Source organism: Miscanthus floridulus, chromosome 4, assembly GCF_019320115.1.
Source record: "Miscanthus floridulus cultivar M001 chromosome 4, ASM1932011v1, whole genome shotgun sequence".
NCBI classification, from domain to species: Eukaryota; Viridiplantae; Streptophyta; class Magnoliopsida; order Poales; family Poaceae; genus Miscanthus; species Miscanthus floridulus.
This window is the reverse complement of record NC_089583.1, coordinates 58,774,909-58,787,064: the sequence shown is the minus strand read 5'-3', so window position 1 is coordinate 58,787,064 and position 12,156 is coordinate 58,774,909. Positions and strand designations below refer to the sequence as shown.

The following is a 12,156-nucleotide window of genomic DNA, read 5'->3' as shown; positions in this document are numbered from 1 at the left end:
TAATTCGGGTAATATCCCCCGGTACCCAAACTACCCGAACTACCCAAAGATTTGTTTTGTCTTTGTATTCATCATGTGTTGTTAGCTGAACCATTTAACTTATCACTTTATTAGAATATAATTCTCTCTATTTGAATGAGTGACTGTAATATATTATTCTCTACAAATTGCTATTGAAATTCTATACAAATTGCTGCTGAAATTATGTATAGATCGCTACTGAAATTTAGTGTAGTTTGTTGTTTTCTGTAAATTTGGGTATATCGGGTAATACCCGAACCCGAACCCGAATTATCGGGTACCCGAATTTGCGGGTAGTGTTTTTTCGGGGGTAATATCGGGTAGCAATTTTTATTACCCGAATTTTGAATTACCCGACCCCAAAAAATCGGGTAACCCAAACGCCCAGACTTAACTCTGGCGATGAAGATCAGCAAATCACACACAGAGAATCAGGTGGGTAGCTTAGCTATCGGTGATGTGGACCCAAGGTACCTCAACGCCCACAAAAGAGCCCACTACATGTATGATGGGCCAAGGAGATCAAATATGAGGCCTAGCCGAGAGGGGGTATGTCATGGTGGACAAGCAACCGGTCTAATGGAGCTTGGGGATTAAGATATACTAAGAATAACCGATTCTATCCGATAGATTTCCTTGTAACCGAATACAAAACCCATATCTCGACTAAATGAGATCTAATCCGTAACCCTACCTCCTATACTATATAAGGCGAGGTAGGGAGCCCCCATTCAGTACATCCTATAGCACCATTGCAATCCTAGCAAACTAGGCAACTAGACATCAGCGCCCCTTGTAAACACCAAGCATATGAGATAAGAGATCTACTCTCCACTAGAAGTAGGGTACCCATATCTGAACCAGTATAAATCTGTGACTCGTGTGCTACCCACCTAATTCCTCCCTAAGCCCTCAATCCTAGTAAAAGGTGAAGAAACATCTCCTAATAAGCAATGTTGACCATCGGATGCAAGTGTGCTTTCTCACAGTGGATGTGCCATGTACATGGATTGAAGGGGCCACAACTAAGAAGAAATCATCATCACAACACTCCAACACCACCCATACCCCAACATGACAATGGGGCCTACATCCACAAGGAAGGAGGAGAGCCCTGTTGGTATTTCTTATGCTCAAGTGATAATTCCACAACCGCCCAAAATACCGTTATAGCACTTCACCTAGAAGTATTCCACGGTATCGTATTTGTTTATCCACATGGAAGCATGACTAAGAATATTAGTGAATATGTGACTTTACTATATTATTTTTAATGTACCAAAGTCTATTGGGGTTAAATCGATAAAGGAGGGCAACGAAACAAACAAGCACAACATAGTCGTACAAAGATACAAGAAGATAGATCACCTAGTTGGGAGGACAAGAAGATAAGTGGAGCCACAAACACTTCTCTACTACTTTTGTCTAAACATGCATTTTTCCTTTGGCAAGGGCTCATGATTTTGAGTCCTTGAGCTGGACTTCTCCATCACGTTTAGCTTGATGACGCTTCATCTGGTCCTAGAGAAGACAACGCGGATGACTGCACTTCTTTCTTCCACCAAACTTGTTCGGTATTCTTTGGATTTGATTGTGCCTTGGCAGGTTTATCAACCTTCTTCTGGTTGGGGGATGAATTCTCCCCTTCGTCTTTGACTAACTCCTTGTCTTTGACTAACTCCTCGGTCGAATCATCTTGACATGCTTGAGGTTAGTTGACTTCAAATCATGTGTAGAGAACGCAAACCTCTCTTTTTTCCATCGAAATGGAGTTGAATTTATAAAAGCCTAATGTTTAGTTTTGGTAATTGAGACAGCTAGTGGACTAACATTTTGTTAAGCGTGTGATTAAGCTAGGTTAAGTCCACACCAAGGTGATGAGCAAGGCTTGTAAATGAATGAAATGCGATCGATCTAATTGGAACAAGCTCTCACTTGGGAAAGAAGAAAGAAAAAAACAATATCTAATATTGTGAAGGCAAGGGTATAAATAAGGATTTTGTTTTGCTTTTGCTGGTGAAGATGCAATAGAGTGTGGGATAGGGTTTAGTATAGAAAGTCGTACTATTAAGTGGGGAGCTCCAATTAGCTAACACGGTTATCAAGTGCCACTAGATGTTGATCTACATCATTTGCATTTAGGTCTAGTGACATGGTGAGTAGCAAGCAAAAAATGGTTTTGAAAAAACACTTAGAAAAATGCTAACTCAGGGCTTAGATGTTTGACAAAACATTTGAGAGGGCTTGCGAAGAGACAAGAGAGTGCTGCCAGTGGTGTTGTTTAGCACTCACTGGACGTGTGTAGGACAAGGGTGCATATAGGAGATTGTCATATGTTATATTTTGACATAATGTTGACATTTGATCCGAGATCGCATATGTCATTGTTGAACGTCTGGGGTCCAATGGAGCATTTGATGATTGGCCTACCAGATCATCCTTCTTGATCGTGAAGGGAGAGTCTAATAGCAGATCGCCCTTATGGTACCAAACTAGCGGTCTCGAGTGGCTCCCTCAGGTTTCATAGGAATTCTTCCTTTTTCATGGTAGAGAAGTCATCAAGTTTAGCATGAACATTTTCAAGTATCTTTTCATCAATATACAACTTCTTATTAATGTTCTCATTTATTTTAGCTTTGCCAAGAACAAGAACTTTAAGAGAAGGTTGATTATTGTTATAACCATTGAAATTGTTACCTCCTTAGTGCTTGGAGCGTTGATTGGATCCTTGATTTTGTTGAGGACAATACCCGTTATTGTTATTGTTGTTAACAAAGTTGACATCTTTATGGGTTTCATGACATGCATCTCCCAAATGTCCAACATCACCACAGGCCTTGCATGTCATGCGAGCATCCATGGCTTGAATAACTTCTTGACCATTGAGCTTCTCACGGTCTTCTAGTCGCTTCATGAGAAGATCCATCCTAGCAGCAAACATATCTGCTTCCATGACGGTGTGCATTACTCGCTTGCGAGGTTGGAGTCGTTCATTGCTCCACCCTTGGATGGGGACCATCTTCTCGATCAGGTTGTTAGCTTCATTCACATTCAGCGAGAAGAAGGCTCCTCCAGCAATAGCATCGATGTGGTCACGAGTCATGTTGATGACCTTGTGGTAGAAGTTTTGGATTAGGAGCCAATCCTCCATTCCATGGTGTGGGCACACTAGAATGTACTCTTGAAGGCATTCCCGCGCCTCAGGGATGGACACATCTGCTTGTTGTTGAAAACTTGAAATTCTATTACGAAGGTCATTAGTCTTTCCCATCGAGAAGAACTTGACAAGGAAGCGTTGGAACACTTATCCTAATTGTTCATGACTTCACTGTTGGAGTAGAACCACCCTGCTTCGCCTTCTCGGGCAATGACAACGAGAAGAGGTAGAGTCAAATGGCCTCTTGAGTGACTCCGTTGATGGTGAACATACCATAAATCTCCACAAATCTCCAACATATTAGGCATGTTCAGCCTCCATCTCCACCATTCCATCCATCTGTTGTTGTGCTTTGTTTTGCAAGAAAAAGCACATCAGGAGCCTCCTGCACCCACGAACTGTTGGGCCATTCCCCAAACACCAGCAATTCCATGTTATAATCCTCATCTTTCCTAGCGGAACTGCTCCTGTAGTCCCGCCTGATCAGCAAAGATCGTCATGTCCACCACTTCTGCTCCCTCCACCTCCTGCCTCTTATGTTCCTCTCCCTCCAGTAGCTTCTTGCTCTCTCTAAAGTTGACACCCTCCTCAAAGCCATTGTTTTCCCGGAGTCTTATATAGGTCCTAGTCAATATCCTATTCACCAAAGTACTTTCTCTATCCTTGTTAAAATCCTTCTCTCCCACAAGGGCATGTGTTGCATCCTGTAGAATGGGACAAATTGAGCTCAGGTCCAACCCCATCCTAGTTGCTCCATCTCATCCCCTGTATTCCCCACATGCCACTCTTGTACATGTAGGATAAACCCGCAACCAGTCTCCATTCTGTTTCCTCTCATCCTTGCCACAGTTCTCATCAAACTCTTTATTGATATATGACCCAACAATCCACAAACATTGCAAAAGTTTGGGAAAATTCATATTTGATTGGGCACCAGCAATCCTTTCCCCCTTCATCCTTTTGCATCAACACCCCACGAAGCAGTGCCTAGTGAATATCCAACTTAATAGCCCCTAATTGCTGATCAGTCATCATCATCGTCCACCAAGGTCTTTCCCACCTTGGCAGACATCTCCTTTTCGGTGGTATCATTGATGAGGCCAAGTGATAGATCGAAGACATGAATCCATGTCGGCGTGTATACAAACTCCAGATCCTTCAGGCGTTTCTTGCCATCAAAACCCACCGCCACAAACAAGTCACCACCAAACTCCCACAACCCCTCATTTATTGCCCGCCGCTTACCCAGTTGCAAGGAAAATAGGAAGAGATTCTCATGCAATTCCTTACACCAGACTCCCTTCAGAGGGCACCAAATTTCCCCCAATGTATCCCTTCTATGTGCCTAGGTTTTGCTGAGCATAGCATCCCCACTGCCTGTACCACCTTACCTCCATCCCCCACTGACGTCTTCCAAGCACGTTAATCCCACAATTCTCCTCTGAGAGCATCAGACCCTCCATGAGCCCCTCAAGCTCTCCCTACCACCACCAGGGCCATCGTTTCTGCTAGAAATAACTAAGAGAAGGAAAGAGTAGCCAATTCAAGAGTCAGATAAGCTAAAACAGGCTAGCAATGTTGTGGATGGGACAGGATTTGAACATATTGGATGGTTTAGGCTTGATTTTGGTGCAAGCCTAGGGGTTTTTTTTTGGAACTCAAGCCCAGGTGTTTGAGACCCACTGGGTCGCCAGAGATACTTCTCTACCTGGCTCCAAAAACTTCAACTTTAGAAATTGATTTGTTCAGAGACAAAGGGAGTATAAAATAAATGAATGGTCAAGTGTAATTTAAGAAATCTTGCCATTATCAGAAGACGCCTTACAAACTGGACAGAGTAATAAGCTAGCCACATCTGCTATAACAAGAAGCAAAATATCATATGTCATTGTTAAGGACGAGTATTTTTAGCCTCACCAAGGAATCCTATTAACAAAAGCTACATTGAAAACCTCTGTTGACCTTTCACACATGCCATCCAAAATCAGGCCGCCCAAGGTATATGGAAACAGTCCAACACAACACGACAAACAGAGAAAACAATAATTCAATCAATATGCTTCTAAACTAAGAGGATTCTATGTACAACCGTGTCAAACACGAGCTTCCTATATGTCATGCGCTAGACAGCCAGTATGAGAATACCTAGGACTCCGGAGCAAATTGCACTCTTCCACAAAGCATAAAAATGCCAAATAGAGGCCCCAAAGGCACATATTAGAGAAGTTGCTGCCGGAGCTGTTGGTTCTCCCTTCTTAGTTGCTGCACTTCTTTTGTCAGGCCTTCCACCTTTTCCATGACCAAGTTCAGCACGCCTGACATTTCCATCTGTTTCTCGCAGAAAGGTTCATTATGTCAAAAAAGAAGAATGTATTAAAACAAAGGGTAAACAAAAAGATTGAGTACATAGAGCGAACAAGCATTTCGAAATCATAGGTATGGGTTCAGAACTTCAAACAAGGAATCGAGCAGTGACAAGGGTCGACAATTTATGATTGTACTGTACCAAAGGAATGCAAGACAGAAAAATAGCAAGCTGCCTTCCTCTTTCAAAACAAAAGAAAAATAAGAGCAATAGTTTATTTCATTGGTAAATATTCCTAGTGTTAACTTAAAAACAGATCAGATAGACATGGGTAAGGGAAGGCTCGACTAGTCTACTGTATATGCTTTCATTTTTTTTCATAGGTGTAGAAACAAAAGCTTCTTACATAAAAAATCACTATTGAGTATGGATATTGAATAGAAAAAAAATCAAATGCAAACTATAGAATCATGATGAAAAAACATTTTAATTGCACTCATGGCAGTTACAAAAAAATAAAATAAAATTCACTTGATCATCGTTTTCATAATATATTCAGCAATAAAACAAGATAAATCTTCAATAAAGTTGTAGTACTTTTCCAACATAAAAAGGCAACACCTCTGACAAAACGTTGCACACAGTAAGAAATTCTACTACAAACGCCAATAACGCGCAACGAGTTGCGCTATTAACGATCGCATGACCCCATCACTTTCCCAATCGGTGTGCCGCCCACCGCCCCGCCGCGGCGCGGTAGGGTCTTCGTCGAGACACTACCACGCCTACGGCGACCTCCTTCCCCTCCCCCCATCGCCGCCATGGCCATGGTCACCCCCGCCCTAACCCTGCCTGGCCGCCGCCTCTGCTACCCACTCCGGCGGTGTCACCGCCGCCTCCGCCTCTCCCATCCCCACCGCCGGGCCTGCCTGCCTGCCTCCCTCGACCCCCTTTCTAAGCCCACCGGAGATGGAGAAGAAGAGAAGGAGAGGAAGACTATTGAGTGTCGCGCCATACAACCAGAGCTCGACAGGTCGTCAGATAGATTTTGCATTCTACAATAGCTGCAAGAAACCATACTATTGAACAGAACTACCAGCTCTATTTTGCAGAGTCTGCGCAAGCTTTTCTCACTTCAATGGGGCGAGAAAACAGGCACACCATGATCATTGTAAAACTACTGGTCCACGTAATCAGGTGTTTTCTACAACAGAACAAAAGAGGTTTCTAAAACTACAGAGCAGCAATGTGTGGTTCTGTGAAATGGCTTCAAAATTAGTGTGAATATTTGACAGAAACCACAAACTATGTGTTTCCAAGAAATTAATTGAGAAAAAATGGGAGTGCGCTGATATACACATTTGTGTTTCGCAGCAGCAAGTTCATAACTGTATGTTTATACATTTTATAAACGACTAAAATAGTATCTACAGGATTCGATATCATGTAACCTTCCTAAACTTTAAAATCCTTTGTTCAAACTTTCAAGATTTAAAAGGCATTGATTTAAAAAAATGGAAGTTTATTAACTGTAATAAATGTGGTTTTCTGAGCTCCAATGCTCTGGTAACCTCTCCTTTTTTTGAATTTCCAATTATTTTTTTACTCAAGGTGAATTATGCAGATATATCTTGAGTTCAGAACAAATGACATTATAGACACATAGGCTAATAAACCTATGCCTCATCAGGGAGATTCTAAACTCATAAAGCTAACAACCTGCCTCAATCATCATAGATGGTTAGCCACTACAGCCATTATAGTGGAAGGACATGCAGATGCAGGAAACTGAATGTTTCATGCAACTAATACAGTACTTCAGAAGGATGCAGTTAGCATGGCAAACGAAAGTACTAGTGGTAGAGAAAACATAAAATCAGGGGGCAGTTGTCACAATAATCCACTACTTTAAATTATTTCTGTATGAAAAAAAACAGTGCAGGTTTACTATTGCTTGCACTAACCTTATCATATATTAGGCCTTATGAAACACAACACAAGGTAGCATAAACATATGCAATATGTTGGTGTTTGGTTGTTCTGCAGATGCAAGCTGTGTTCAGTAAGATTGTGTTTTGGCTGCTTATATTTTGTTGCACGTGATCACCTCCATGTTCTAGAAGTTGGCGAGGTGAAGATTCCATTTTTGTGGGACTCATCAACTTGTACAAGCATGTATTGCCTAATACGACCAAATCTAGCATACTAACTAATGCAGCATTTGGCCTCCTTTGAGCACTGTGCAAGCCTGCATAGGCCTCTATGGGACACAGGTTAACTGCACAAACTAATGCAGGCAACCAAATGCAACCTATGATGCTTCTGTCCACAAATCTGATCTAGGTGAGCCCACCATAGATAACTTATGAAGATCTTGCATGGCATTGGAGCAGGTTATATAGGTGTGTGCCATTGGGAACAAAACAAAGTCAGCTTAAAATCAAATTTGAATCTATGAGTCAAAACATGAAGCACAAAGCAACATCACCATATTGAGCTAGAAATTTTACCTCCTGCATGTGAAACTGTCTTAAGAGTTCAATGTGGAGATTTCTCACATCCTCATGGATGGACTTCTGGACAGACCCAAGAGATTCTTCAAGCATGCGCTGCACATACTGAAGTGAGAAGGAAGAAGTGCCGTGTTGATCAGATGAAGAACCTGTGTTCGCCAGTTGTGGTGGCACTACCCCCTAATAAATAGAATATAACAGTTCAGCAAATCATGCTGTTAAAACATTTTAGTCATACTAGTTGCACTAGTAAACAAGAACTTCTTACATTGCTTGGTAGAGGGATTGCAGATGAAGAGGCAGCTGCTGCTTCTTGTCTTGACAAAATGCTACTGAGCATCTCATCTTTTCTTTCTGCTCCTGTCTTCTTTGATTTTGGTGAACCAAATGCTGAAGCTAATCCATCACTAAAAACAGATGATGAGCTCATTCTATCAGTATATGTTGTGGGTCTCCACATAGAAGTGGATTGTGCTGCTCCTGGTTGATCAGGAATCACAGATGGCATAGTTTTTGAAACATATGATGAGGGAAGTGAACTCTGAAGATTAGGAGAGGATGCGTCCAGGGAAGAGTGTGCATTGCTCAAGATGCCCTTGTTTTGTAGATTCATTAAAATGTTACTTGTAAGAGAACCCTTCAGTGAGTGACTGGGTGCTGAAGCTGAATCTTGTAAGGCTGTAAATGCCAAGCCACCAGTTGGAAAGACTGAAGACCCAAAGCGTGAGATCTGTTGACGTTGAGTTAGCCTGTCTGGTAATGCATTTCCAGTTGCTATCTCTGGTGAAGATACAGATAGTTCACTCTTCCATGATGGCATGGATGTAGTAGTCACAGATGAGATGCTATCCTGTACAATGCAAACATGTATAACATCAGGAAAAAAAAAGCTATATGGTTTATCCTTTCACGATGAGACATGTGCCCCTCAAACATAAGCGTATAAGTTTTTCATGAAGAACCTGTCTTGAATTTGCAGTAGACCGCCAATCTGCAATCGGATGTGGCTCATCATTGCCTTCCATATACGAATACTTCCGGGTTGCTGAAAATTTCTTTTCTCCTTGTTTATCATCTTTTTTTGTATCATCACTTCCATGCTCATCCCACCAGTTGCCACTAGATGGTGTGAAAGGCTGGACATCAACAAGTGGAGAAAATACATCCATATCATCCTTCAGATTATAGTTACTACGAGGAGCCTGTAGCTTTGATTGAATTATGAAAAATGGAATACAAAGGCTAGAAACACCATATTTAGAGGCCTTTGTAAAGATGTGTTCAACCAGGTGAGGAACCACAAAGACGCCCATGCACTATGGTCGGATGTTTGTGCGCTCCATGAGGGAACAAAGAGTGAGCGTGAGGAACACTATCATCTTGTTATGAAAAAGCTCAACTCTTTTGAAATGCTTCCTAAAGAATGTGCTAATGAAATGTATTCATGTTTGAATGTTCTTGTAGAGGAAATCAATGGGCTTGGACTTACTCAAATGCAACCATCTGATGTTGTAAGAAAGATATTGAGTGTCCTCCCCATTGACAAATATGGGCATATTGTGATTGTGCTCCATCAAGGTGATCTTTCCGCCGCTACACCAACACAAATCTTGAGAAAGATCAATGCTCATGAGATGTATATGCACATCACGCCACAAGATGGCTCATCCTCTACCAAGAAGAAAGATAAGGACTTAGCATTCAAAGCTCGCCAAGAGAAGGGTAAAGTAAGACTTGAGTATGAGAGCTCAAGTGATGATGAACTTGATGATGCAAGTCTTGCTCTCATGGTGAAGAAAACCACCAAGATGCTAAAGAAGCTCAACAATAGTGGCATCAAGTTGTGAGCTTGGTGATCATCCGGCGGTGCTTGTGGATGACCCAACTCAAGTTGTGAGCGGTTGTGGGTGATTCACCGCGACGGAGTGTCGAAGAATCAACTCGTAGAGAGCACTTGATCCTTGTACGGATCAAGGGGGGCTACACCCTTGCGCGGGTGCTCCAACGAGGACTAGTGGGGAGTGGCGACTCTCTGATACCTCGGCAAAACATCGTCGCGTTCCTCATTCTCTCTTTACTTTGAGCATTTACTTTGAGCAATTCAATTCTTGTCTTTTACATTCCTAGAATTGCCATGCTAGAGTAGGATTGGAACTTAGGGTGCTAACCTTTTGTGTATTAGATCAATAGAAACATTTTCTAGACGCAAGGGGTTAATTGGGCTAACCGTAGAGTTTAATTATTGCAAAGAAATTTAAAATTAGCCCAATTCACCCCCCCTCTTGGGCATCTGGCTCCATCACCAGCCGCCCCTACATAAAAATTGTCCTGGTTCTACAAACATTTTTTTGTAGTAGTGGTCGGCTTGGGAAGGAGATCGATTGATCTCCAGGCGGTTGGGAAGGTGTTGGCGGAGAGGGAGATTAGGGCTGAAGCTCTGGAGTCGGCTCTAGGGAGAGTCTGGTGCCCCTGAGGCAGTGTGGAATGTAAGGATCTTGGCAACAATCACTTCTTTTTCACCTTTTCACATGCTTCGGGGAAGAGGAGGGTGCTTGAGGAGGGTCCATGGATGCTGTCCCGGGACCTTGTGGTTGTCAGTTCTAGACCGCGGCGAATGCCAGCGGCGAGGACTCAGCGAACAAACGGTGAGCTCGAACGCGATGAACACCTGTGAACGCACGCGAGACACTAGACACTGAATATTTGTGCTGCCTAAAAGCGCAGCTTTTCTGGGTGTTCTTCTTTGCTATTTTATGAATGAATAATAACGATGCAAGGCATGACAGCCATGGTGCACACGACGCGGGACTTGCGCATCCATCCCCACACTCCGCGAATGCCGGCCATGGCTGCATGCCAGTGTTCATGGCGAGCTCTCGGCCACTACTTCCTATTCGCACGGCAGCCACAACCCGGTGCTCGTGCGTGTGCTGAAACTGAAAGAAAACATGCAAAAGATAAATCTAGATGCTAGGCTTATCTAACAAATCTCCTCCTAAGCCTAGTGTCGATGTTGTACACTTTGAACTTCGATGCGAGAGCGCAACTCGCAGAAGTGTTCCCATGTCAGAGCTTTGGTTGCGATGTCCGCCAGCTGCTCCTCTGTCCCGATGAACTCGATCTTCACCCTGCCATCCTCGACGCACTCCCAAATGAAATGGTACCTGGCGTCGATGTGTTTGCTATGGTCATGGAAGACAGGGTTGCGACTGAGGGCGATGGCGGACTGGTTGTCGATCTTCAGATTTGCGGCGTCGGCCTCCTCGCCTCTGAGCTCTGCAATCAGCCGCGCCAACCAAATTCCCTAGCACGCAGCAGTGGTACCAGCCATGTACTCAGCCTCGCATGATGAGAGGGCCACCACTTTCTGCTTCTGGGATTGCCAGGTGATCAGGTTGTTGTCGAGGAAGAAGAGTACACCGGTGGTGCTCCTCCGAGTGTCCACATCCCCTGCCAAGTCACTATCGCTATAGACGACCAGTGGGGACTGCTCCTTCTTCCTCCTCTGGTAGTGACAGCCATGATCAAGGGTCCTAGAGATGTATCTGAGGATCCGCTTGACAGCTGCTAAGTGCTCAGTGGTCGGATTCTCCATGAAATGACTCACAAACCCCACTGAGTATGCCAAGTCCGGCCTCGAATTCACGAGGTAACGCAGGGATCCCACAATGCTTCTATAACGAGTTGAATCAACAGCAGGGGATGTGCTTTGCTTACTGAGCTTTAGGTGTGGCTCCATGGGAGTGCAGGTGGGCTTGCACCCGGTGAGGCCCGCCGTTTCTAGAATCTTGGCCGCGTACGTGCTCTGGCACACAGTGACGCCTTCCGCCGTCTGTGCCACCTCTAGGCCGAGGTAGTAGCGCAGGAGCCCCAGATCACTCATCTGGAAGGTGGATTGCATCTCCTACTTGAAGGTGTCGATGTCGTCCTGATGGCCGCCGGTGATGATGAGGTCGTCGACGTAGACCCCAACCACCAGCCGGCGCGCACCAGAGCCTCGCAGGTAGACGGCATGCTCGGACATGCTCCTCTTGAAGCTGAGCGTGAGCAGGGACTTGTCCAACTTGGAGTACCATGCGCGGGGAGCTTGGCGTAGACCGTACAGAGCTTTGACGAGGCGGAGCATCTTCTGTTCATGGCCACGCAGGACGAACCTGGGT

General features: G+C 44.0%; 2 protein-coding genes and 1 non-coding gene across 3 annotated transcripts; 1 reads left to right on the top strand and 2 right to left on the bottom strand.

The window, feature by feature from the left end:
• The first annotated feature begins 3,170 nt into the window (after window positions 1-3,170).
• Window positions 3,171-3,277, top strand: LOC136553008 (small nucleolar RNA R71). Its single transcript, XR_010782916.1, has one exon. It is a non-coding gene; the product is annotated as a small nucleolar RNA R71 (small nucleolar RNA).
• Window positions 3,278-4,964: 1,687 nt separating this feature from the next.
• On the bottom strand, window positions 4,965-9,203 carry LOC136551527 (protein NEDD1-like). Its single transcript, XM_066543060.1, has 4 exons — window positions 8,959-9,203; window positions 8,265-8,846; window positions 7,994-8,176; window positions 4,965-5,506 (listed from the first exon to the last, which is right to left on the bottom strand). The coding sequence occupies exons 1-4, from the start codon at window positions 9,163-9,165 to the stop codon at window positions 5,396-5,398; spliced, it is 1,083 nt and encodes a 360-aa protein (XP_066399157.1). The 5' UTR covers window positions 9,166-9,203; the 3' UTR covers window positions 4,965-5,395.
• Window positions 9,204-10,997: 1,794 nt separating this feature from the next.
• On the bottom strand, window positions 10,998-11,897 carry LOC136548533 (uncharacterized mitochondrial protein AtMg00810-like). The gene is made up of 2 exons (XM_066540023.1): window positions 11,321-11,897; window positions 10,998-11,272 (listed from the first exon to the last, which is right to left on the bottom strand). Exons 1-2 carry the CDS (start codon window positions 11,895-11,897, stop codon window positions 10,998-11,000), a joined length of 852 nt encoding a protein of 283 aa, XP_066396120.1.
• Window positions 11,898-12,156: the final 259 nt, after the last annotated feature.

Excerpts from the sequence above, each read along its gene's own strand:
- LOC136551527 (XM_066543060.1), bottom strand. The coding sequence starts at position 9,165 with ATGGATGTATTTTCTCCACTTGTTGATGTCCAGCCTTTCACACCATCT. Across the intron at positions 8,847-8,958 it reads CTACTGCAAATTCAAGACAG|GATAGCATCTCATCTGTGAC; the intron begins GTTCTTCATGAA and ends TGCATTGTACAG. Across the intron at positions 8,177-8,264 it reads CAATCCCTCTACCAAGCAAT|GGGGTAGTGCCACCACAACT; the intron begins GTAAGAAGTTCT and ends TCTATTTATTAG.
- LOC136548533 (XM_066540023.1), bottom strand. The coding sequence starts at position 11,897 with ATGCAATCCACCTTCCAGATGAGTGATCTGGGGCTCCTGCGCTACTAC. Across the intron at positions 11,273-11,320 it reads CGAGGCTGAGTACATGGCTG|AGCTCAGAGGCGAGGAGGCC; the intron begins GTACCACTGCTG and ends GGCTGATTGCAG.